Here is a 28,000-nt window from a genome sequence, read left to right on the forward strand (position 1 = left end):
TTTAAACCAAATGAAGATAATGTATTTGCCTATTAATTTAAATACATATCTGCACTGGTTACATATTTAGCCGCCGGTTACAAATCGTCGTACTGACAACAGAAGTCAGTCTTGTACACAACGTAGAAACTGGTTAAACATTGCTGGTCATATGGGTTTCATTCACCTTACACTTCTTTCACAATGGTGGTCGGGACTGGGGGTAGCTTAGAGGTGAAAGCATTGGCTCGTCACGTCGTAGACCTGGGTTCGATTCCAAACAGTGGAAAATGTGTCCCCCTGCCGCGATATTGCTGGTTTATTGTTAAAAGCGGCGTAAAAACTATAATCGCTCGCAGAAGCGGTCGTGTCTGGCGACGTCGAAATGAGCAAGATTGTCATAGGTGTCTTACTGTAAACAGCTGTTTTAAGTTTTTTTAAAGTGGAATTAAGAAGTTGTGTACATACAGAGAAACACTGCTTATCCGCACCCCAGATACCCAGAACCCCTGTTTCCTGCTACGTTTTCTGTATATACTACGTCTAATGTACATGTTTACGACGTCAATCACGTCAACAGAGGGCACATAAGTAGTGAAAGCCATTGGCCATTCGTTTCCTGAGATTTAGATTCTATTTGACCAGGGAACATAGCAACCCCAGTCTTTTGTTACTGGGTGTCATTATGTCTGTTGTAGCGCTCGTAGAACCTGGACCCTTTCATCTGATCCTCGAACACTCTGTAATAGTCGTCCAGCATGGCATCAGTGAACCAGTTCCTCCACTCTCCAGATACGCCTGCAAGGAGAAAGATGAGTAGCGTTTTCCAAATATGGGCCACAAGGGATAACAGGTTTAGTAGGGCTATGCTAGTACTATGAGGCGACTCAGTTGGATCAGTGAGTGAGTATGGTTCTAGCTAGCGTGTCGGATGAAATCTGGGTTTAGTGTAAACACTTGTCAGGAAGTGATTATTCGTCATGCGTAACGGTTGCTGATAATGACAAGAATACGAAGAGGAGGAGGGGTAGGGCCCTTTTTTCTTTTCTTTTATTTTAAAAAAGAAAATTTGCAGTGATTAAGTGTATATTCCTTCACATATATGAGTAATCAGTACAACGTGTTCGTATCGTCTAGTTGGAGCCAAGATGGTTGAAAATATGGGAAGTAATCTTTGCGGAAGTCGAGTCGACTTAGAGTATAATAGAAGTAACATAGTTGTCTTTGTCGTCTAATGTGTCAAAATAAGCTTTGTACAGTTGAGTCCTTAAGTGTATCCGAAGTCTCCAATTGTGAATCCCAGATCTCCTCATATCACTGCATATTAATAGATTTTCTTGTACCTGACCCGATTGATTAAAATAGTGTCATCAAAATGACTGAGAGCAAATAACCGTACTTTGGTACAAAATTAAGCTGGCTCAATCAAACCCACTCACTCACTCACTCACTCACACACCCACCCATTCACGTGATTCGGTACAATGTTAAACTGGTCTCACTCATTCACTCACCCACCCACCCACGCACGTGCTTCGGTACAATATCAAACTGGTCTCACTCGTTCACTCAAGTCCCATCCACCCCACCCATTCACTCACGATCTCACGACCTCGCTCATGATCTTTCAAACCCGATAGAAAAGATAAAAGCAAACCTTTTCCGTAGAGGTTATTGGCTCCATCAACCTTCATTGCGAAGGCTTCTTTTTTCTCTTTCATCTTGGAGAAGTGGCATTCCTCAGCAATAGCACGACACAGATCATCATCTCTCTGGAGACCCAGAAAGTCGGATATAGCGCGCACCGCTGCAACCGGATCCTGAATAATATCAAGCTCATATTTTCACCAGTATTGATGGCCCTCTTATATCATGTTTGCGTTTTTTTCTATGCTTCGACCGCCTTCACACCGCGTGGTCCTGTGCATAGACCTCAAAATTAGTTAAGATATGCAACGTCGAGCGTGGAGCGGTCTTGGATGGGTGACTGTGTTTGATGGCTTGTCCCCTGAGTGTTTCTGAGACTTCTGTCCTGCCCCACAACGATACACGTGATACAAGTGGTCTCACCTTAGGCAAGTGAGTTTGTTCAAACTTGCCTCTGATCATCCAGCAGAAAACGGGTACCCGGTAGGATACGTCATGTTACTATAACCGTCTAACAGCTTGAGTCATCCGTGGTAATAATGTACTGTGCTTTGGTTGTTAACTAGCACTATGAGCATACTTTGCATTGAGTTTGACGCTGTGTGAATGGACACACTATTATTATTATTATTATCACCACTATTAATCCAGGCTAAGCCTTAGTTATGCATTCCAGCGCCAAGGTTGACCTTGCGGTGTTCATAAAAGCGGTAGGTTGATGCATACTCCGGGCTGTGCTCCCACAAGCTGACAAGCCGTGGCGCCACTAAACACTGTTCAAAGTGGCGTAAATCAATACTCACTCACTAACTTTGAAACGAGATCCTACATTTGACAACCATCTTTATCAGTGTGAGCGACTGGACCTATTTTTCTTGTAATACTAACTTTCTGGGTGTCCTCGTATAGCTGGTAGTGAACAGGTACATCTGGGTTTTCCTGGAAGTATTTCTCTGCATCCCGGACGTGTTCAAATATTCCATTTTTGTTTACTGCAAGTCAGTAAAACATACAATTCAACACATACATCGTTGATAACCCTCTCCGAAATTCAAATGTTTCCAGTTAAGCTGCACAATAAATTGTGAATTTTACGACCAGTTGCGAATGTTCTTTTCCTAAGCCGCATAAATGTGATCTCTGTGTCGTTCTGTTTGAACATGACTGTATGAATGTTAGATAATGTGATGAGGACAATCTACCAGGGATTTAGGTTTTGTCTGGCATTTCCCCGTTTCTATAGCTTAACAGTACTTGGGAACTTTGCAAGCCGACAATCTCTTATCTTCATACGTATTGTTCATATGGTAATTGTTTCAACTTTCACAATTATTTCACCAATTGTTCTGAACCAAACCTTCATACCAAATGAGAAGAGATGACATCTTTCTCAGCAAACATATTCAGGACGTCGTGATAGTCTGTATATATTTTTTTCCATTTTCAAAATTGCCGTATATTATTACCCATACGGGCGAGGAAATCCCGTGTAATATGTTTTTGATATTTGCACAGTGTGCAATTTAGAGATTCATTTCATCGAGTCATTGATAAATAGAACGTGCTGTAATCTCACTGATTCGGGTTTTTAAAACAGAACAAAAACAACATACAAGATTTCGAATTTGGAAACTAATGAAATCTGTTGTTTTTCATACCGTTGTCTACAGTGCTACATTGTGGCTCGTTGGTTTTATACGCGCATTAAGACAAACCATCTGATTACGCTGTAAACACATTTCAAGATGCGACATGGAGTTCAGAAGTACTGGTTTCTCAGTTTGATTACAGAATGGGTAATAAATAGAATAACCCACGAAGTACGAGTTATTACGGGAAATATGTCCCGAGTGAAATTAATGTTCACTGTCCCGAGCTTTAATTTCACTCGGGACATATTTCCCATAATCACTCGTACTTCGTGGGTTATTCTCTAAGTTTCCTCTGGTACCTGGCGACTCCAACAGAACTGATGAAAGATTGTCAGTGCAACTCCAGAGGAGGTTATTATATTTACTGGCTTCGATTTAAGCCAGACGTTTCCCAAATCCTTTACATTACAGAAGAAAACGTCACTAACCCCTTTGTTCCAAGAATAGCTGGAGGAAATCTTCAAATGTTCCGTTGTACACGTTCCCACCGGCATCGCGATGACCATGGTGCATCTTGTACAACGACACAGCTACGTCTTTGGGGTCGCGCATTGTGAAGATGACTCGGCACTTCTTCTTCTTCAGGTCCAACGGAGCTTGCGTCAAATGGGAGTGGCAGTTGAGGACTCGGGGCGAGGGTTGTTTGTCAAGGTCCTCAACAGTGCTTAGTTCAAGATAGTCCTTAAACCGTGTGATGGTCTCAGCTTTGCCATTGATCAGCATGCAGGTCATCTCCCATATCCAGTGTCCGCCTGGACCAAGAGATGAAGTGAGTGAGTTTAGTTTGATGCCGCACAGCAATATTTCATCTACATGACGGCCAGGCGCGTAGTAAGCTATTTCTTTCGTGTTTACAAGCTCGAGAGGTGGCAAAGCTTTATATTTAGATAGTACTGAAGGCTTGTCACTTCATGGTGACCTTTAACAAAAATCTGGTGCTAGCCCGGGATTTTATTTATAATGGTAGCTACACTCCTGACGGCGGTCTGTAAATAATCGCGTCTCGACCGGACAATCCCGTGATCAACAGCATGAGCACCGATGAAGAAAACACGGATACGATGTCATCTGACAGCCAAGTTAGCGAGTCTGACCATCGGAGTCCATGGACGCCTCTTACGACAAGCAAGGTTTACTGACGATCAGTTCTAACCCATGTCACTTGTACTTGAGGAAACAGTTATTCCAACAAAAAAACCAAAAAAAAACCAATCATAATACGTGCATTAATAATACGCTAAACCCATTACACAAGGCGAACACTCACAGCCCTAAAAGAGCCTGTACGCTACAGGCCTTTGAAGAATGCCCTCACTGGGCCTCCTTTCACAAAGCACTAGGGTGATCGAAGTCACCAAGGTTACTTTGTGGAATGTTAAAGAATGGGAGATAAGGTGAACCTTAGTAAAGATTGCTTCGTGAATAGAGCCCTTGGTCCTTCAGTCTGACTCAGTACTCAGCTATAAGATATTTAGAAAATAGACAATTGAAAGAATACATCCAGTTTATTACCGAGTCTGAAGATAATCGGCCAACCAGAGTAATCTCACCTGTCCTTAAATACCCTGGAAAATAGATGTCCTCAGGTCGGAGCTGGAAGTTCTTCACTCTCGCGGGATCTATGAAGCAGCCACATCGGACTCCTTCATACATTTGAAACATTAACTTTTCCCCATGTCTGTCTTTCTCCCAGACTATATCCTGCCCTGTCAGGTCAACCTCCAGGACCTTGTCATTGACCTGAGAACATAGAGAAGGAAACAGTCTAGTTGTATGTAGTGTAGAGGGCTCACCTTATTTGTCTCGAGTGAAAGAGAGTTTAGTTTTACGCCGCACTCAGCAATATTACAGCTATGTGGCGGTGGTCTGTACATAATCGAGTCTGGACCAGACAATCCAGTTACCAACAACATGAACATCGATGCGCGCAGTTGGGAACCGATGACATGTGTCAACCAAGTCAGCGAACCTGACCACCCGATCCCGTTAGTCGCCTCTTACGACAAGCATAGTCGCCTTTCGTGGCAAGCATGTTGGACTACTTTAAACACATCAGCAAAAAGAAGCCTCGGGCAATTCGGAATTCGGTGGAATTCTAGCATTGATTAAACCAAATGTATCAACGATAGTAACAGTTTTGAAAAGTAGCTCAGCAAATGTCTTATGGTTAAAATTATAGAAAACAATTCCAGCGACTTGGTAAATTTTAGTAATATTGGGCATTGTTTACGACTCCCCTCGTAGCTCAAGTGAATACTCTCATGAAACACTTTGAGCCGTAATAGAAACAAACATTTTACCATTTAGAGAAGCATACCCCGATCGCCATGCTATCTTAAATGGTGACTTTAATGTCAGAACAGGGACTTTACCAGACTACATGTACACTGAACATGACGAAGCTCGCTACATTTCTGTGGATGAGGATATCATATCAATGATAATGCTATTCAAGCTCGCAGCTCCCAGGATGCGGGTGTTAATAGTAGAGGTCGCACACTGCTAGATTTCTGTAAAAGAACTGGTTTCCGAAATTGCAATGGTCGTGTTTTCAACGATGAAGATATGTGTAAAATTACCTGTGTAGCCAACTATGGCCAGAGTGTCGTCGATTATGTCATTTGCCCGGAAAAAAAACATTCGAAACTTTCTGTGATTTTTCCGTGTGCGACCAAGCCGAATCATCACATTTCGCAATTGCATTATCTCTACCTGTGAATAATTGTGACTGCAGCGAAAACTCGGAATAATGAATATTATCTTAATTCTAGAGATAGATACAGATGGAATGCTGAAAAAAAACAGTCAGTATTTAAGGATAAGTGGGAGGCTATAACAGATCAGTTCACAGACAACTTTAAAGAATAATTAAACAAAAACAAAGTTAACAATGCGCATGACTCTCTTCATGCCAGCCAATTAAACTGTGCAAGAGACTTCAAGCAAGTCTACACGGTTATGCGTAGGTGAAGTGACCGGAGAAAGGGAGGCAGTTGGTATGACCAGGGAGACTGTATTTCAATGTAAAGTTTGTGTCTCACTAATGAAGACTTTACTGATTTCTTTGAATGTATGTGTGGCGTTCGCCAGGGCTGTCAGTTGTCACCTTTCCTATTTTCTCTGTATGTAAATGATATTATTGACTTTTAGGGACATGATGATCAGAAGAGCACAGAGACTGGAGTTCTGCAGATATTTATGCTATTGTTTGCTGACGACATTGCTGACGACATTAAGTTAAGTAATTATTGTGATAAATGGCGGCTAAAGGTAAATATTGACAATAAGCTTTGGTAATGGTATTTAGGAAGGCGGGTAAACTCAGAAAATATGAGGAGTTTGTATTTCATGGTGAACAATTAGAGGTTGTTAGTAGTTATAAATATCTCGGGGTACATTTTTCATGTTCAGGGTTATGGTACATTTCTCAGTAGGTCCTTCCCGAACAGGCTTTGAAAGTTCTAACAATTATCCGCTCTAACATTCATGTGTATCTTAATCTTTTTTTTTCGAGGTTAAAATTTTAACTATGCTTATGTATGGCACAGACGTCTGGGGGTCCCATCTATCAAGTGACGTTGCTCGGGTTCATGATAACTATTGCAAGTACGTTTTACACTTGGGTAGAACTACGCCTAATTTGGTAGCTCGTGGTGAACGTGGTAGGTATTCTCTTCGTGTTAATCAGTACGTTAAGAGTGTATTAAATATTGGGTAAGGTTGTTGTCCCAAGATGTTAATGCTATTTTAAACAAAGCCTATAAGTTTCAATATAGTTTGGCAGAAGCTGGAAAGAAGTGTTGGGCATATTAGCCTATGTGTGGGTGAATGAAGATGTAGGCTTAACAGATATTATTTACTGCCAATTAGTGTACCAGTTTGTGGTATTGTCTAAATACCATTTCTGCTTAGAATGCAACTTTTATAATAATCTACGTCAGTGCTTGCTTCAAAAGTATTAATACTTTCCTAGCCCTTCCTACCCGACTCAAGCCCCCCCCCCCCCCCCCCCCCCCACACACACACACACATCATTCTCTCTCTCACACACGCAAGCCTCCAGCAGATAACATATACATCGGACGGTCGAGAGTATTATGAAAAGGGTGTCTGACCACATAAAGATGTGCCTTCAGCTTTACTATTGATACTTCTGGTAGTACACGAGTTTACACAAACACGCGAAAATCAGTACATTGTATCTAGGTCAATGGGGGAGAGGCGCTGAACCATAAACGCACCGGTGTCCTTGAGGACCTTTGTCCGGGCACTAGCCTTTCTTTCAGAGTCTTTCCCAAAGGTATTATGTATGTGCGCTCTGTTTAATTCGCAGCATCGGAATTTACAGCTCACTTCCAACAATTTTTTTTTAAGGGCGCATGCTCTTTGTACACATTATATTAAATTCTTACAACGCATCCCGTTGTTCCATCATACAGATTCGTAGGACACGGACAACGGCGAACTTTCCACTAGTATTCTCGCAATAGTATGTGAGGTAATTTCTACATCATTCTGCCGTACTATAAAGTCACAAACATTTTTCTCATAGCTAGTGACTTTACACCCCGAAGAGATGTCACAGACAAAGCTATCATTCAGCGACTTACTGTGTATGCGGCCTGCTTGTCCGTTGTCGCCATGCCCTGCGCTTTAAATTGTCCGAATATTGACCGTACAATCTGACCCCGGTCCACTGTAATGAGGGCAGGAGGGTGAACTGACCTACATCCCCCTGGAAATGAATCAACTGCACCAGACTGGCAGTACCAACGCCATTTCCGTTCCGCTTCAGTAGCCGTGTGTAGCGACCAGAACTGGGATAACTAGCATGGAGAATTATACCTGTTTCTTTCAACTACGCTCTTGATCGAAAAACAGCTATTAAGACATAACCAACTGCACAACTTGTGTCCTTTATTATAACTACTGATTGCTAAAAATTACCAATACCAGCACTCCATGGCACTGGCGCTAGACCTTGATGTATATGGATATATGACCTATATATATGGGATATATTTAGGTCATACTTCCATATATATCAGAATCGATCGAGCGCCTATGCTCCATGATACATGTCCACCATAATAATGATTGATTGGTTGATTGATTGATTGATTCATATTTTATAAAGTAGGGAATTGTCCCTTTTAACAAGATATGTGTATGTATACAAAAGAACCATAAATTATATGCTGTGAATTGCATTGGAGTTTATAGCTTATTAATTAAGTTGTTTTGTGGATTTAAAACTTATTTGCTAAGATATTTGTGTTATGCTATTTGTTAGAGTTTGTAAGAGATTGGTATGTTAATAATATATCTTCTGAAATGTAAGATAAACAAACAGGATAATGTACACACTCATGGCATTGTAAAAGATTGATGATCTGTAAATCATGGTAAGGTATTTTCAGTAACATATACCATCTCAAACAATACCATGCTGTAACATACCATCTCAAACAATACCATGCTGTAACATATACCATCTCAAACAATACCATGCTGTAACATATACCATCTCAAACAATACCATGCTGTAACATATACCATCTCAAACAATACCATGCTGTAACATACCATCTCAAACAATACCATGCTGTAACATACCATCTCAAACAATACCATGCTGATGATGTCACAGTTAAAAGGTCCACTTTAAGTTCTCTCCCCTTAAATTTCATTTTCCCTTAAACAGTTAGTGACTTCTTCTTGACAATATTTTTAGTAATGTTGTGTTAATGTTGTTGCCATTATCATATTAGAGTTAGAGTTGTCACTAATGATCATTTATTGCTTTCCATCTGATTATTGTGCAAATGAAGAAATAAAAAATGAAATACCTAAATGTGAGCAGTATTTGTAACAGACACCTGACATACAGGGCACATATACTTCAGAATGAAAAAAAACAACTTTTGAGACATTTTGCCTAATCTCAGAAGACTATATATAGTTATGACAGTAAATGTCAGTTTGAAAAACTTTTCTTTTATGTTCTTTCAAACCCTCACTTACCTAAACAAAATCCTCTTCCAAGTCTGATTGAACTCTTCATAGTCATTTTTTTATGCTTTATCTGCAGGACTAACAAGCAGTTAGAGTTGTCCCCCTTTACAGTTTGCTCGCAATGATCGTCTGCTCCTTGTGTTAGAAGGCCAAGCAGCTGAGGTGAAACTGTTGAGGTACATGATGTCTTCATATTTACCCTTTTTGTGTGATTTTTACTAGCAACTCATACTACCTGGTGTGGATATGGTGGTCAGGCTCAGTCACTCAGTGACTGCAGATGTGGGTGCTTATGACCTCAATAACTTGATTGTCAGGTACAAGCGTAGTTATTTACATGTTACAACTGGAATACTGCACAGTGTAGCAACAGACAAGCGAAAACAATTTATGCCAGCTTTGAATTACAGAATTTTTGTGTAGAAGTGTAGTCAAGGAAATTAAAACATACAATGTTTACTCACTGCTTTCAGATTTTATCCTTAAGAATGAAGTGTATGAACCCAAAATAAAATCTTGAATTCCTTTAAAATATGTATTTTCAACTTATTCCACTTCAAACACTTATGACTGAGGAAGATTTATATAGTAATAACGTAATATGTAATAGTAATATGTAATCTCTTGATTTACTCAGACAGATTATATTCAGTATTGGGGCCTTGGGCCCATGATACATGCATCCTCATGGAAAAAATACCAAAGTGGAATTATCGGACCTGAGCAGGCACTGAAGTGAAGGTTTATAATACAATATGTAAGCAAAAAATTATTTTAGAATTTATTTTTTTCAAGTGATAGAGCCATTACTGTGTACCAGGGCTAAGAGGGTGGTTGGCTAATAACAAATACATCAGCCTAGTCTGCTCTTAAAAACTGATGTGTGATTTTCCATGAGCGGCCAAAATGAAATCTGAAGAATCCATTGACTTTTGTTGCATAATCCCTCTGTTGGTTGACCATTGTAAAAGTCTCTGAAAATATGCGATATTGTCCCATTTCAGATTCAGCCCAAAATGTTTAAATGTGATGATTATTCTGTTAGAATTACACATAAGAGAGCTTACCCCTCTCCTGGTCATGGGCATACAGACTTGAATATAGTTAACTCTGTTAGAGTTAGTATTAATGACACATTTGCTTTCAGAGTCTGCTCTCTAAAACGTCTGAAATAGATCTACTATCATCAGATTTTAAAGTTGTGTTATGATATGGATCTCGGGTCCAAGTGAGGGTAGTGAGCTCCCTTATCTAACTGGCATGCTGGTTTGCATGGGGGAATTAACTCAGCAAAGAGTCCGAAGTCACAAGAAGCTAATTACAATTTTATTTACAAGAGATGGAGTAACAAGGGTGGCCACAGAGAGTCGGTACAACCCTCTGGGCTGAGGGCTAGATTTGACCTGTGTTGGGAGTCTAAACCCTACTGATGGACAAATGAAGTTGGAGACTATTTAACTACAATTTAAACAATACAAAGGTTCTGATTTGCTGACTGATACAAAAATGGGTGTAACCTACAATAGCCAATGAAATACAGAATAAACAAAATGGTGTGTGTCCTACCATTACAACTTCAGTGACCAGACAGGGGGAGTACTTAATCTTTTAATCCTATTATCTAAGTGACATTAATCTTGTTCAGGCACATTTACTGGTTGCTTGATTGCTACTCTGGGCTGGATCTTTAACGACCCTTAACTGGTGTTTGCATAATGTTATTTTACTGTAGGTGATAGCATGTTTACCTCATCAAAGCAGTTTATTAACCTGTCTAGACATAACCCTTGTCTTAGTGAATGGTTTGTCTTACAGTGGTGTTCTGATTACCTCAGGCTAGGCTTTTAACCATGAAATTGTGTGGTCATAACTTATACCTTTTTCAATAGAATGTCTGTGAGGTAAGCTTTACTACTTTTGAGAGGAGTCTTGTCTAAGCTATTACTGATACATGATGAAACCTCTATTCTATATTCATATTTTCCTAATATTTGAATGCTAATATATTGCTTGTACTGGTTACAATTAATAAAGAATTTTGGTATGAATTATCATTTCATGATAGTTGTCTCTCCATGCATAATCAAGGGCATATGGAGAGTAGCATAGTTAAAAATCTGTACTGACCTTTTCCTTGTAGATTCTGCAAGTTTCTCAAGTTTCACATATGACAACTATCAACAGCCATGAGGATTCCATTATTGTCACCTTTAGTAAAGCAGGTATTGTGACAACATAGAGTAAGAGCACAACTCAAGAACTGATTAAGAGTAAATTTAACAGAAAATTCCGTAACAGTTTACACGTTTTACATGTTCAACTGGTCAAGGGAATGGGAGTATTATTAAAAGATAAAACTGGTACTGTTAACTCATTTCATTCAGAATTTGTGCAGTAGTTTGCATTGTTATGTACTATCATCAGCAAAAGGAAATCTTGAAATTTCATATACTGTAGGTTTTAAAGGCTTTAGCCCATTTCTGGTCAAGGCCACCTGACTAATGATAATAGTTCAAATCTGTGAAAATTAGAACTATTGACTCAGTACATAGAATCTGCTTGTATGTTTGAAGTGCTATTTAGTATCATCAGTCCAAAAGAAATGTTGAAATTATAGAAACTGTAGGTTTTAAAGGCTTTATCCCACTTCTGGTCAAAAGCACATGATTAATTTTAGCAGTTAAAAATCTCTGGAAAATAGAATTATTGACTGAGTATCTCCATAATTTGCTTGGAAGTTTGAAATGCTATTTACTATCATCAGTCTAGAATGCTTCTTCAAATTATATAACCTGTATGTTTTATCCCAATGTATCCCAATATCCGGTCAAGAGAACATGATTAATAATGATAGTTAAAAATATTTGAAAATTAGAGTTATTGACCTAGTATTTACATAATATGCTCACTGCTTTGAAATGCTTTTTACTGTCATCAGCCAACGTCTGTCAAAGTCTTGAAATTCCATAAGCTGTAGGTTTTAAAGGCTTTATCCCACTTCTGGTCAAAGGCGCGTGATTCATATTAATAGTTTAATATCTCTGAAAACTAGAGCTGTAGAACCAATACATTCATAATTTGCTTGGAAGTTTGAAATGCCATTTACTGTAATTAGTAGAAAAGGAAATCTTCAAACTGTAGATTTTAAAGGTATTATCCCATTTCTGATCAAAGGCACCTGCTCAATAATAATAGTTGAAAATCTGTGTAAACTATTGACCCAATACATCCAGAATTTACTTGAAATTTCGAAATGATTTAATATGCTATTGTCAGTCCAAAGGGAATTTTCAAATTTTATTAACTGTAGGTTTGAAAGGCTTTATCCCACTTCTGGTGTAGGCATGTAACAAGTAATAATAGTTTGAAATGTTAATTAGTATTATCAGTCCATAGGAAATCTTGAAATTACAGTAACATTGTCACAAGATATAAAAAACAAACAAAAATAAATTCTGCTCAATGTATGTCCATTTTTCACATGAAATTCTGCACAAATTCTTGTAACTTTGAAACATGATAAAGATATGGCATATTCCTCTCCTCTATCAAAACTCACAAGCACTTGGGGTGGACTCCATGTCTGAACATTCTTTGTTACAATGCTTGTAATTCAGGGTCTTGAATTCTGAATCAGAAAATGGCATGCTTCTTTCACTGCTTTGTACAAAGTGTGGTGTGGTGTGGTGTGGTGTGGTGTGGTGTGGTGTGGTGTGGTGTGGTGTTGCACTGTGAGGAAACAGAAAGATATAATCAGTGTTTGCATTAACTAACTACACCAAAAACATTCACAACAGACTTTAAAAAGTATTTTGAATAAATTGGGATGGCAGTTGCAAAGTGAGCGGATTGAACAGGAGTGGAGTGGAGAGGAGCATGTTGTGTGAGTGAAGTGAGTGGGTGTGCAGGTTTGTTGGGGAATCTGTGAGTGGAACAGAGTTGAGTTCAGCTGAGGAGAGCTGACTGGAGAGCAGCGGAGAAGGTTTTGAGAGAAAGTGGAGAAGACTTGAGAGGAGTTGAGAAGACCTGCGATCAGTGTTGAAAACTTGAGAGGAGTTGAGCTAACTGGCTGGAGTGGAGCTCATTTGACAGGAGAGGAGAAGACTTGAGAGGAATGGGGAAGATTTGAGAGGAGTGGAGCTGACTTGAGAGTAGTGAAGAAGGCTTGAGAGGAGCGGGAAGACTTGAGAGGACTTTGAAAACTTGAGAGGAGTGGTGAAAACTTGAGAGGAGTTCGTGAGATTTCAGAGGAGTGTTGAAAACTTGAGAGGTGTTTGTGAGACTTCAGAGGAGTCAATGTGACTGGAGAGGAGTGGAGATGACTTAGTATGAGTGGAGAAGACTTGACTCTTCTCCACTTGCCCTAAGTCTTCTCTGCTCCTGTCAAGTATTCTCTGCTCCTCTGAAGACAGCTCCACAGCTCTCAAGTCTTCTCCACTCCTCTCGAGCCAGCTCCGCTCCTCTCCAGTGTTCTCCATTCCTCTCAACTATTCTCCACCCCTCTCCAGTCAGCTCCCTTCCTTTCCAGGCACCTCAGCATTGAATTTCTCTGTGCTCCTCCCAAGTCAGCTCTACTCCTCTCAAGTCTTCTCTCAAGTCAATGTCGATCTTCTCCAGTCAGCTGCACCCCTCTCAAGTCAACTCTGTTCCGCTCATGTCTTCTTCAGTCCTCTCGAGTCTTCTCCTCTCCTCTCCAGACTTCTCCACTCCTCTCAAGTCAGCTTCACTCCTCTTCAGTCTTCTACGGTAATTTCCAGTCTTCTCCACTCCTCTCAGGTCTTCTCCACGTCTCACAAATCAGCTCTGCTAGTCTCCAGTCAGCTCAACTCTCAAGTCTTCTGCGCTACTCTCAAGTCTTACCCACTCCTCTCAAGTCCTCTCCATTCCTCTCAAGTCAGCTCCACCCCACTCCACCCCAATCAGTTGCACTCCTCTCAAGTCAGCAGCTGGTTGGAGAGGAGAGGAGTGGAGGTGACTTGAGATATGTGGAAAAGTCTTGAGAGTAGTGGAGAAGACAGAAGTAGCTGTCCTCCACTCACAACACCAACTTCACTCTGCTCTGCTCACAACACACACTTCTTTCGAGTCAGCTCCGCTCCTCTCAAGTCAGCTCCACCCCTCGCAAGTCTTCATCCCTCCTCTCAAGTCAGCTCCGCTCCAATCATGTCTTCATCACTCCTCTCAATTTAGCTCCGCCCCTTTCAACTCCACTCCTCTTAAGTCAGCTCCTCTTCTCTCCAGTCGTCTCCACTGGTCTCAAGACCTCTACACATATCTCCAGACACCGCTCCTCTCAAGTCTTCTGCACTCCTCTCAAGTCAGTTCCACTCCTCTCAAGTCTTCTGCGCTCCAGAACTTCTTCCATGGCAAGCATGCTCACCGGACTTAAAACCAAAAGAGCACTTGTGGGATCACCTGAATCGCCAGGTGAGAAGACGACCATGACCCCCAGCGAACCGACAAGGACTTGCAGATGTTTACAGGAACGAGTGGAATACGATTCCGAATGACGGCATTCGTCGGCTAACGACATCGATGAGACGGCGAGTCTGGGCGTGTATTGATTCTAGGGGTGGTCACATTCGTTAGTAAGGTTGTATATGTGTGTCCAGAGACTTGACATGACTGAGACATTCCATGACTGAGTCTTGTGTCTGTGAACTATGCTATTCCAACCCCTCTGTCCATTATATGACATGTGCGCTTCATCTGTGATGAGTTTCTCATGGACACTGTTGGTGCATTGTCACAAATGCTGGCTTAGTTATATGTGCTATATATGTATAAAATACATTATATGGTTGCTTTGATTTTATCGATCATTAATGGTGTTCACTTTCTTTTGCCCACTAGTTTATTTAGACCAGACTACCAGTTGTCCATTTTCAGGAGGCTACGGTGGCTAAGTGGAGTGAAACTATGGCAGCAATTCGGTGCCTCTCTCTGAAGGTGTAGCAAGACACAACCAAACATATGTACAAGAGGTGTTTATGGAAAATGTAATATAGCAATGTTACATTTTATCATTTGCATAAAGGGACTGTGGGTCACATCTCATCGTGAAATGAGGAAATGACTATCATATCAATTATATAAAACTCACAGGAGTTATGTCCTTTCCATCAAGTTATGGTTTTGGAAGGTTATCTGTTAGCTGGTCATATTTGCAATGTAATATAAATAACGAATTGGTTGCTTTTACATTTGGTGCTGACATTTTCTGGTTTGTAAATAATAATTTGATGAATTTATATGTTTTTAAATATAGTCCCCTTGGACTGAAATGTTCATAAATGCATATTTAATCTCGTTACTGTAGGCTGGAACCATGTTGATGTGACTTAAATCCAAATCAGCTCAACCCCATTGTCATAATTATATATTATCCAGCATCCAGACTGACGGTCCCAGATGTTAAGGCTATTTTTGCCTGGTGGCAACAAATCGCAAGCTGTAATGTATAAACTACATTGCTCAATATGAGTTGCAATGCAGACAAAATTATTGATGACAGCTTCTTTCTCATACAGCTTGGTGATACCTCTTTATCGATCCCGTCTTGCCTGACAGCTGTCTAATGATCTAGACCAATACGTTGTTGTTATAGCATAACCGTGAAGTAGCGTCAATAAATTGTGTCATTTGTCATCCGGTATTAAGAAATACCAATATAAATATCAGTGTGAATGTTTTGGGAAAGACAGCAGTGTACCGTATTTGCTGTTTTGTGCACTCTGACGCTTATTTTGTCATAGGATTTCCAGAACCGGCGCTTATAAGAATCCCAACGTCTACTGTGCTCATTGGGTGTACCGAAATTAATTGTTAGTGAGTGTTACGTCGAGGTTAGGGCCCAGTCCTTAATAAATCTATTTTGGGATCAAGGGAGATACCATTTAGGAAAACCCAACCACACTCTTATTAGAAAACCGGTACTTGTTTCCTTACAACTCGATGCTTTTTAGTGAAAATACTTATGTACATACAAGCAAATCTGTTTAATGACATGTCGTGCTTCATGTGCCTTATTCTTTTAAACCTTGAAAAAACGTATGAATCTTGTGAAATGTACAAAATGAAATAACCTATTTTTCATTTTTTCAGGACATTACTGTAATACACAGGGAAGACATACCGAGTGACATAGAACATAAGTGTGTGCTGATGCATACCTTCAAGAACACCGAGACTGTCATCCATTTTCGAAGAGGTTTGCAAATGTGCTGTATAGTCAACACGACGTACGTATGCTTGACTGTCAAAAATGAACATATCATGTATAATAGACGAAGAGAAAGCATGTCGAGCACTCTTACTGTGTGTTTGGATTTTCTGTCAGACCGAGATGTATACTCTGCTATTTGCAAATACCCTTGTGTGAGTTGCTGCAGTGCTTGGCTGCATCGATTATGCATTGCAGTGTGCACAACAGCAACGGTTAGATAAACAAGAAGACACAATGTAAATGAAGTCTTATCTATCTCTGAGGTGTATCTAGTTAACATTTAAGATCAAAGTGATAGACGTGCGTGAAAACGTTTCAACAACCTTCATGCTTCCTGTTCTGTTTAAGAAAAACACGCGTAAATTAATGTGTCTCGTTGGCTCGAGAAAATGACTGTGCTAATATAAAGTTCAATAAAAAGACATCTATTCTGATTATAAATAATGTGTTTTTGAAAACACACACTCTTCAAAAAAAGAAACTCATATGTGATTTTGAGAATATTGGACTCATGTAAATTCAAAAAAGCAATACAGATTTCTAATTCTTCCAAATCCGTTATCCTTGCGTGATTGTAAACAGTTTCAGCATTCAAACACAACAGATTTTACTTTACCCCTGTTTTAGAACCGTTTGAAGAAATGTTCGCCAAAACGTCATCAAGAAAACATGCAAAGCAAAATGCACGTCCAAAAAAGCGGAAAGGCATGCAGTATCCATAACAATAAAAGGGCAAATGTTGTCTTAAAGTTTGTCATTTTTGCCTGGAAAAGAGGAACTCATCATGTCCTGACTGAGTGTCGCCAATCGAAACATCCCCAGCTTTGCAGTTGCCTGACATTTCAACGCTTGTCAGAGCATCGCCTTTGGAGTCGTTCCTTGAAATCCAATTCCACCCAAGATCGTGGGAATAAACTGTATGTATGAAACGTATAAACGTGTATTCGTCCAGATTACTTGCCCCGCCTGCTTGTCACAAACGCGCTCACTGCGCTGGCTCATCTAAAACTTGTCAAGCAGAACAAGGGCAGTGCATGTCTTGTTTATTTAAAGGGTTGTGGTTGCACGTACGTCATTGTCATTCGTCTTTAGTCTCTTATCAAATCCCTCGACGACAGATTTACTCACCTCTCCCTACACCCTTTACCATGTACACCAGTACAATATCAATATGTCGACACAACCAGGTAAGGTGGAATTGTGAGATTTTAACAGCTGTAACATATGCGCTTTGTTATTACTGTCATGAAGCACAAGGCTATTGGATATCGATGTAAGTGCCTTTTTACACCTTCTAATCCAGTATGTTTGATTTAGCCGGTCCTCGTCGGAGAAGTTCCGTTTCAGATTGCCATTATCTTTGTGAAGAACTTTCAGATGCTTCAAGGTAGTATAGATAAGATAAGTCATGCCTGAAAGTCGACCTTGAAACAGGAAAAATACGCTGTTCCCACACAACCAGATAGGCCAGCCCGTCCCTTGACACTGCGAATCTAGAGATTCGACACACACCAGTTTCGATGTGTACCATGTTTCCATGATTTGGTGATGCAATCGTCTTGTATAGGGTGGAAGGTAGGGTGCAACAAACACGGGACAGACTTTGGCCATGACGGTGATTTAATTTAGTGGCATCGTCTCGAAATGACTTTTGTGTATAATGCATTAATACTGGTTTTACGGAGCTGCAGGATTTTGAAAGGATGCCTTACACTGGACTTCTCAAACTGTCGCATGGACAGTTGTCATTCTCACCTTGCAGACCTTCAGGCATTCTTCTTGTCTAGACATTTCAGACATAGGTGCAAATTGGGGGTTGTAAAGGAAAAGCCTGACACTACGTGGACTCTAGTGACCACGTGTGGTGAGTGTCTAGGCGCGTAGCAAGCCAATTCTTTCTGTAAGCACGATCGGATAGTTTGCAAAGTTACATACTTAGTTAGTACTAAGAGCTTGCCCAACCTTCCTAGCGACAATTATGTGTAAGCCCGGGTTTTTTCCCTTTTCCTTTCTAGGTTTCATGTTTTCTATCCTCTTTTGACAACTGGTCTTGACAATTGTACCTCAACGTAGTATGTGCCATTTTCCTATAATCCATCTAGTTCAGACGGTTCAGACGGTTATTCAGGTTCGGAGATTTCTCTTTGGACACGGTGAAGAACTGCTTGATGATTTTGGAATAGCTAATCTACCACCCACATGGCTGTCTATGGATTCATATTATGTAGCCTTCGATGTGTACGAAAGCTATATCTACCTGAAAGAATAACAACAAACAGTGTTGATATTTTACACAGACAGACAGACAGACAGACAGACATGCAGACATTTATTCATTCAGTTTTTAACTGCTACAGATTATTCTTACCTGAGATTTCAGGTATTTCGGAGCCTTTCATGTACAGCATGTTTGTATGATACGGCCCATGAGACCGTTCGTATCCCCAATATATATTTTGCCAATTATTATGAACAAATAGGAATAATTTCATGGTTATCGTCGTGCCAATTAGGAAACTAATACAGATCGTATATTCGACATACGCCTTCTCATTTTGCATTATCGCCACCATAATAATAGCACATACTTCGCGACAAGGAGAAAAGGACAGTAATGAGGATGTTGATTTCGTTTATTCATGAAACAGTCAATATTTTTTATTGAACGATGCAAGTCAAACGATGGTTAGCCACTACATAACATCCGGGTCTTGTTTTACGTCACTGATATGCGACTGTGACCAAAGCTGCAGGCCATGTTCCTGCTTTGATGAGGGTATCGGACTAAATGGTATGGAAAATTCTGCGAGTTAATGAGAGCCAGAAGATCTACACTTGTCTTTGTTTGCATCGATAGTAACGTACACGTGACAACCCAACTATTAAATCGCGAGTTCAGGGAATTGGCTCGCTTGGCAAGAGGTGGCGATACCAACCCACACACGGTCACAACACCTGAGTAAAACAAACGAGGAGTTTAATGCACTGCAGCCACGGGATCTTTTCATATGATAATTCAATAGTAATATGTTACGATTTAAGTTATCAATCACCTTTCAAAGAATATAAAGATAATACACAGATTCATTTTACACACTGTATTAATCACGACACACATCCAAACGTATACAACATATTGTCATTGTTAAATACTCTACACATCAAGCCAGAGGGCATTTATACAATCTACATAGTACGCAGTTACAAAAAGCATAGTATTCACAACGTAATACAATAGACAAAATATGTCTTATAGAACATAATAGGCGTTCATGAAGCACAGACAGTAAAGGGCTGATAACGCAATGTACGACACACTTAATACAATCTGCAATAGCTACGAAACAATGTAAAGCTACATACACATTATCAAATAAACAATTCTGAACCGCAATGCAGGGTAATTAAAAATACATTTAACGACGCCACGTTTCACATAAATCTGACGGTTGTGGCAAGGGTCGGAACATAGAGGTAAACTACCAACAGTAGATTACTTAATACATAATAGCAATGGTATCGATTTGTCAAAGTAGAAGACGGTAAAGTTTCTTATCTGAGTAAAACAAACGAGGAGTTTAATGCACTGCAGTCATAGGATGATTTGTGACTGTGTGGCATCCCTGTCTTATACCTATTCCAGTTATCACTGCTAATCCTATTTACTGATAAAACTGACGATGAAGTTGTTATATCTTAATCCTATTGCCTAATTCGACTGGCGATGAGTGCCTACTGCGCAGTTAAGTTACTCTATCTTGACAAGATTATATAAAGATTTTGATAAACGTCAGTGTTGATGAGTGAAGTTCACACTAAATTCTATTAGCTTATCTCTATCTGCTGACCATACAAAATACTGTTCTCGGACGTTCGTTATCAGTGTGACCCATGGCGAAACTGAAGATTGCGGAACGTGGTCAGTTAGTCTGTAATATTTCCATATTTCATTAACACATACTGTCACAAAATATTCAGAAACACTGTGCGTTTTCCCCATGTTAATATAACCATGGACTTCCAACGCCGGGATGGACGACCGACGCCACAATGGAAGTTTCGCGTCGAACGACGTTTTCACACCTTTAATATGCCTTAAATATTCGCATAGTGATGTTGGAGTATATGACAGAGGTGGGGCTGGTAAGTGAGTCTGTAGTTGTAGTGAATGTGGTGGTGTTGGGAGATTGTATTAGATGGGGGTGGGGCTGGCATGGGTGTCTGTAGTTGTAGTGAATGCAGAGGGGATTGTTATTGGATAGGGTTGCCGCTGGCATGGGTGTCTATGGCAGTGGTGAGCGTAATGCGTTTCGTCGCCTGAAGATATTGCGTGTCATTCATTTATGGAATGCAACTTATTAATTGTTAAGACTGCATTAGCTCTTACAGTTGATCACAGGGAGGGGGTGGGGGTGTGGGTGTGTGTGTGTGCTGCGTCTACAGACGCTCATCTGGCACCATGTTTAGAAAGTAAGTTCTTAACACTTTGATAAGGGTGGCAACGCCTCCGGTACACCGTTCTATTTCCCTTTCATGTCAGAGCAAACAGCTGATACAGTTGGATTTCATACAGAACGCGCGGAAATACACGCTAATTAAGGAAGAATTGCTTACATAACTACAAGAGGAAAAGACGAAAATCTGTTTTTCGACATCGAACTTTTGTCTTCTTCGTTCCAAACAAACACTCCTACAAATTACGCCAAACAAATGGAGTGTGTCTGCATGGCGTTGTTATATTGCGTCTGAACCGTGATTCCCATTGCCACAGTCTCCTACCGTCGCCATTGTTCATAAACCAACGTGACCATAATACCATTTCTTTATAGTACCCTCTCTAGCCTGTCGGAGAGTTCCTGAACCACATTATTTTGCCTTCTGCCAAAATTAAGCCTTCTCCCCAATGTTGAAGCCCTAAATGAAGCAAGTCTAGATTTATTCATGTTCCTCTGAATCTCTGTTCTCCCTGGGGCTCCTTTTTAATTAAACTGTGTTTGTCCGTTACTATAGAAACTTTATATATTCAGAGAATAAGCATTAGTCCATATTTGTTCATTCAAAGCCGCCAAAACAGTGCCACTTTTGCCGTGACAACCAGATTCCACGTTATACTGGTCGTAATAGAGATTTCTTGCTCTGCCCAACGTCAGAACTCATCCCTTACCGTCTCCTATAAGTACATTTGGTTTATCTCGGATTGTGACGTATCGGAGGTATAACTGAAGGTCTACGCTTTCGTCACAACTCGCCCCTTTCCGTCACCGATATTGTACAGGATTGTGACGGCATAGCGTTACACCCAAAGGTTCACGCTTTATGGATGTGCACATTCGTCACAACTCGCCCTCTTCCGTTACCGATAAAATTAATACAATCGTCTGTTTTTCGGATTGTGGCGGCACAGGGGCTACAACCGAAGGTCTTCGCCACACAGATGTGTGCACTCCTCACAATCCGACCCTTTCCGTCATATATAAATACAATCGGCTTTTTTCGGATTGTGGGGGCACAGGGGTTACTAACGAAGGTCTACATTAATGTGTGCACTAGTCACAACTCGCCCCTTTTCGTACACCGGGTTGATCCGAGGTGGTTTCGAATGTAGTCGGGACATTCCCACTGGTATAATACAAAGACTCAATGTCACTCTTGACATTTCTGTTGTGGGAAGATGTGATGTTTTATCTTCCTTACAAACTGATTTACCCCTAATGCTCCTACAATAATTATTCAAGTAATCTTGTCGTCACGTGTTTGACTTTCACACCTATCATGCTCGGCTGTGTTGTTTTCATGCATCTACACTTGGTTGCATACGACCGTTAGTTTAGACCAATTTCATATAGTGAAGGACCTTATGCACTTCAGTATCTTTCATATCGATTTTATTCACTGGCTGGCAAACATGCGACACCTTAATATAACCCACATATTCTAATGACAGGTATAGGTCAGTGACCATTTTACTCCACCATTGAATCTCCTTATAATGATTATACCTTACCAGCTTGATGTAACTAATTCATGTGGTATTCTGGTCACGTCGATGAAAGTGGGTCCGTCTTCAGATGGAGATAAGCCCCTAGCCGCCTCCCCATCTCCCTCTGTAACTAATGTAATGTAACGTGCGCCTTGTGGTCAACCTGTTTGTTCGTCTCGATAAAGACCTATGTTTTATCCCCCTCATTACTTTCTCTGGTAACATTCGTGAACGCGAGCTAATATTCTGGCCCCAAAAGAAACGGATAACCAAAATATCAGGTTTCCCTGACATGTTTTATAAAATAGAATTACACAAGAAGTAATGAATGTACAACAACCGACTTTTACACAGAGGTAGGCACATGCTTCATCTACATATAGCCATTCAATGGTCTAAAGGACAACTGTGTCCGTGACGGCAGTCGTCGAACCTGGCGTTGAGGAACCCTTCTCCGCGTTTTTGAAACGTGTGTGGCAGTCGTCGTCGTACAAGTCGTCTAGCAGATCCTACAGATGTTCCGTGGGGTTGAGATGCGTCCATTTGGATGGCCAGAGCCGCACATTAACATTGCTGTTTGCAACATATTCCATGGTAACACGTGCAGTATGCTCTCTGGAAATGTCATGCTGGAAAATCTTCCTTCTGACGTCAATGGCGGGAATAAGGTGACGTGGTAGTTCACAGCAGTTAATATTTCCTGCACGTGCACCAAATCTGTCCTAAGGTTCGAGGATATTTCCCTCCACATCATGACGCTTCAACCGCCGTGTCTATCGACTTCACGAATACAGTGTCGAGTGTAGCGTTAAGTTCTACGTCTCTAGACAGACGCATGCTACCATCAGGGCGATACAGCAAGAATATCGACTCATCTCCAAACCAGATCCCCCTCCAGTGCACTAGAGTCCATAGTAGAATGTTTCCGCTTCATTGTCATCACGACGATCATGATGCCGCAGAACAGGCGGTGTGTATGGTGGCATTGGTCGTATCCCATGCTGTTGAAGGTCATTGTTTGCGCTGATACTCTACCAGGAACATTGTTGGCTGTGTATGCTGCACTGACTAGTATTAATAGTACTGTCCGGCTGCGGAGATGCAACACCCGACTGAAGCGCCCGGCGTAGGAATTGTGACCCTTGGTCAACCAGTTCTCGGTGGATCTCTTGTAGAGTTGTGGAGTCTGTAACGCTGCCACAGGCGGGAGATGGTTCTCTGCCTCATGTTGAAGTGTCTGGCTACTACTGACTGACTTTCTCTAGCTTCCAGACGTCCAATGGTTTTGTTTCTACAATCTTCATTCAGTCTGGAAGGTCGTTTATACGAAACACATCCTATTTTTTCACGTTTATCTCTACAATTCATGTAGTTGATATGAGAACGTGTGAAATATCTGTTAAAATAAGTTCGGCCTGACTATAGGTCCAGTGGTAGGGAGGTTGGAAAGGTAGAAAAAGGTCTTTACTGAAGAGGGATTAGTTCAGAAGTGAGCAATGAGGATTACTTCAAAGTAAGTTATTTGGAACAGACTATGGCTTTATGCAAATTAGTGTGAGAGGATATTTTATTATAAAGGGCACTTTCTAAATGCCCATTTTTAAATTAGACTTAGCTTCATTATAAACGATTGCTTTTATGCATAAACTACTAAGGATGTAGGTACAATGGAATCTCACCACCACTATGAAAAGAAACAGGTAGGAGGGGTCGTCTCAGAAGCAAAACCAGGACTGGTGACGATGGTTGGGGTCAGGCTAGGGGGTAGAGATATCAGCTATGATGTGGTAATCCTGTTGGGTAATTAAACTGGGGAAATACACGTAGTGTGACAACAACTTGCAAATAATACCCAGTTATGTCGATCTCCGAGTGATTATGCTACTTGTATATTATTAGACATTTAATGAGGTGCACTTTATGGGCATCAGGTATCATGTTCTTTTACACATCTTAACATAAACGTCTTGGAGAAAGACACGTAAGATGTTAATCAACAGATGAGATATATTCAAGACACATGACAAAGCATAAAATATCTTTGAGATGACCCCTCGCAGCAGTCGGCTGAACATGCATTTCGTGCCAGGTGAGTCGACTTTCTGTTGACATACCTGTCTGAGCGACCTAATTGCCATCTATAGTCTGATCACTTGTTTTCAGCAGCTAGTCATAGTTTTTCTAAGTTTTGCCCGATTTTACGAGTGAACATGCTTTTCTGGAAATCCTCGTATGCATCCCACGGAATGCCCAGTTATGTCGAAGTGGGTTATTTCGACATTCCTATCTGCAGTTGTGTAAATTTGAGGGATACAGAGTAATAGTCGAAAAACATTTTGTTCATGTTTCCGACACTATGAACGTTTTTTTTTTCAGTAAAATATGTTCATTTCAGAGACTAGTTGTTAGTCTACCTTTTTCTCCACGCGATGCAGTTGTAAGTGAAGGTATTGTATTTTGGCGACAGTTCATCAACTGTTGTGTTTGTGTGCAATAAAGTATTCTAAGGGCAACATTCGCAGTTAGCAGTGGCATGAATATTGATTTCAAGGCTTCATCTTAAAATATTCCGCTTTGAATTACAGATATTTGTTTGCCCAGTATATTAATGCTGCAAGCTGCCAGTAGTATGAAGCGGATTTCCATGCAGTATCATTCCATGACATCATTAATTCACACTAACGGTAATTTGTAATTTGCCAGAATTAAGCCATAACACACCTTGCCTCATAATGTTCGTATGCCGTTAAATACAATGCAAGTGAGGATTTTTTTATATTGAAACACACAAAACACGTAATATTCACCACAAAATAAACTTCAGAATGCACGCATTCGGGACTTTACTTGCGGAACATTTTTGGGTGAACGGCTTCATCTCAGTTTCCTTGGCAGATGACTGTTTTGGGTATTTACTTCTTGTTCACACTAGAAACATGTCGCCTGATGATAAAAAATCCTTTGCATATCTGCAGTAAATTTTAAAATAGTTGCAATATTTGTACCACATTCAATCTGTACCTAACGTGTACTTGCCATTCTTTAATACTGTCTGCTTTGTTCTCTTTCTTGACATTTCAATGCTTTACCAGTTACCAGATGACGTCGCTAATATTTGAACAGTTGGGTGACTGTTTGGACATGATTGTCTGATACCCTGCTTTTCATTAAACCACACTGATTAAACAGAGCTATACGCCCATCCATCAAGGCCATTTTCCGTTTGTTTACCATTACAGTCCGTTTGTCTTCAACTGATAATTGGAAAAAGTTGTTTAAGAAATGTCAGATTGTTATGTGTACAAGACATATTTGATGGAGGGAGACAGTAGAAGGATGAACACAGTGTACGTTCGTGTTGACGGACAGAGTGCGATACTAAATAATGATAATATTTGATTTAAAAAGCGCCTGTTCCCAAAAGATATTGCTCAATGACGCTATACAGGGAATTGATGATTTCTTATGATTTCTTTATGATTTCTTTATGATTTCTTTCAGCGTGAAGTAGACAAAGGAAAATCACTTATGATCTGGGGTAGACCAGTAGTTAAAACTCTCGTCACTCGATTCCTTCATGAGTACAATATTTGCCCTTGGCTTGTCTCCTTACAAGCTCAAATTTGATTTCCCTTTACGTGTCTCAAGCAAGGAAATCAAATGGTTGGGAACATAGCATAGCCATGTTGGGCTGATAAACTAGACACTGAAGTCATACGAGCAATTGTTAAACTGAATTCAGAAATTAAGTACATGACTCTAAGACATGTAAAGCGCTATGCTGGTTGTATTGGTCAGGGTCGTCTCTCAGGATGTGACCTCGTTTCGTGCTAATGTCAAGGACAACGGGGTCAGTCACACTGAAATGAGTGGAGTTCCTGGAAAATAAACCGGCCCCTCAATGCTCCTGCCAAGTCATCATTACCATCCACAATGCACCAGATCGAAGTGTGCAAGACATCAAAGCTCCAACGTCTAATAGCCTTTGATGATACATCTTGCCCATGAAGGACAATATAACCCCTAGCGACACATCCCAGTCAGTTTTAAAACATCAGACGAGCCTCACATATTATATTGAGACTAACACTGATGCCCTTAGTGTTTAAATATATGAGATTCGGCACATCTATGAGCTTGACCACCCCGATCCCGTTCGTCGCCATAGACGGTATTCATATGGTCGCTTCAAGCAGGACATGTCAAGTCTCGATTTCTTCCAGTGGATGTAATGTAATCAATAACATCACACAGCATCAGCCGACAGACCGACAGGGGGGTAACTGAACGTCTTGAGTCGAACCGTTCCAAAAGAGGCAGTGACAAAGATCTCATTTTAACCCTTCATCAAACATTACGTCCTTGTCACTAAACATTCAGCCCATCTGTTTTGCAAACATAAATGAAAGAGTGCGTATGTTTTCAGCTGTTCCTGAAATATCAAGGCGGGGCAACTGAAAAAGGATTCAATACACTATAACGATGTAATCGAACCGGGGAAACGCTGTAACCATTGGGCCACCCTACTGTCCCTAAAGAGCAAATGACAGATGACCATAGTCGATGAGTGTATCCTTCACAATCGAAAAAAAGAAATCCTCGATTTACGAGGGGTATTCACTGAAGATTTTCCCTGAGTGTATCCTTCACAATCGAAAAAAAAGAAATCCTCGCGTTCGAGGGGCGTTCATTGAAGATTTTCCCTGACCGAATGCAGTGGACTTACTGGAACAAAGGTCTCCTTGTTCTTGATCACTGCTCGGTACTCAACTGACTCCACTGTAACACCTTACCTCAATATAACGCTTGTCAAAGCAATAGCTTCAATAGCTCAAAGCTTAAAATTACCACATGACCCACATGACATATGTGTCATTACTCACATGAAGTTTCAGCACTTGTGAAAACAAGAAGTGGGTCAAGGGAAATCTTTAATGGAGGCTCCTCGTATGTTAAACTGTTACAGTTATCGTACAACTAAGCTGAAGAATAAGACTTAATGGCCTTACCTGAGGTCTTGTGCAAGTCTGTCCAGGTCTTGTTTTACTGACGAAGTATTGATTCTAATCGTGAATTTCCATGACACCAATCACCCATAATAAACATTACAGCATGGATGCGCTTCTGACCCCCTCACAAAATGAACTTGCCCAGTTATGGCACGTACCCCGTCAGCTGAAGAACCCTTATCAGTGTTTGAATATTTCCCCCTATTGCTGTAAAGCCTGTCTCCGCTGTATTCCCACTCGCTCCTGATTCATTCTAGCAACCATAAATCATTAATAAATATTAATAAAGTAATCCAATGCAGACCTCTAGTTTTACGATATCTGAGATAGTGATTAGGCAATGCGATATTCCCCCATGGAGACAAGTGATATTCTGTATACTTGCACATTCATCATTCTTACTGGCATAACAATGCAAAATGATCATTGTCCAATACAGGTACAACAATGGCCAAGTTTAAGTGCAACTATAATCATGCGTGTATATCTCCCC

The 28,000-nt window shown here is 40.5% G+C and overlaps 2 protein-coding genes across 3 annotated transcripts in view; one reads left to right on the forward strand and one right to left on the reverse strand.

The window, feature by feature from the left end:
• On the reverse strand, positions 1 to 27,713 carry LOC137287126 (sulfotransferase 1B1-like). Of its 2 annotated transcripts, none has more exons than XM_067819270.1 (6): positions 27,508 to 27,713; positions 4,829 to 5,018; positions 3,707 to 4,030; positions 2,515 to 2,618; positions 1,637 to 1,799; positions 1 to 777 (listed from the first exon to the last, which is right to left on the reverse strand). In XM_067819270.1, exons 2-6 carry the CDS (start codon positions 4,938 to 4,940, stop codon positions 650 to 652), a joined length of 831 nt encoding a protein of 276 aa, XP_067675371.1. In that variant the 5' UTR covers positions 4,941 to 5,018; positions 27,508 to 27,713; the 3' UTR covers positions 1 to 649. The 2 variants fall into 2 exon arrangements, with proteins under 2 accessions (XP_067675371.1, XP_067675370.1); XM_067819269.1 differs by lacking the exon at positions 27,508 to 27,713 and adding an exon at positions 7,889 to 7,957 and having other exon boundaries at positions 2 to 777.
• The window catches only part of LOC137287807 (gamma-aminobutyric acid type B receptor subunit 1-like), a 40,685-nt gene continuing 26,578 nt past the window's right edge, over positions 13,894 to 28,000 (forward strand). The window contains exons 1-3 of the mRNA XM_067820195.1: positions 13,894 to 14,009; positions 14,095 to 14,264; positions 14,535 to 14,720. Of these exons, the coding sequence (XP_067676296.1) occupies positions 13,894 to 14,009; positions 14,095 to 14,264; positions 14,535 to 14,720 (472 nt within the window). The remainder of the gene's footprint in view (positions 14,010 to 14,094; positions 14,265 to 14,534; positions 14,721 to 28,000) is intronic.

Source organism: Haliotis asinina, chromosome 6 (assembly GCF_037392515.1).
Source record: "Haliotis asinina isolate JCU_RB_2024 chromosome 6, JCU_Hal_asi_v2, whole genome shotgun sequence".
Lineage (NCBI taxonomy): Eukaryota > Metazoa > Mollusca > Gastropoda > Lepetellida > Haliotidae > Haliotis > Haliotis asinina.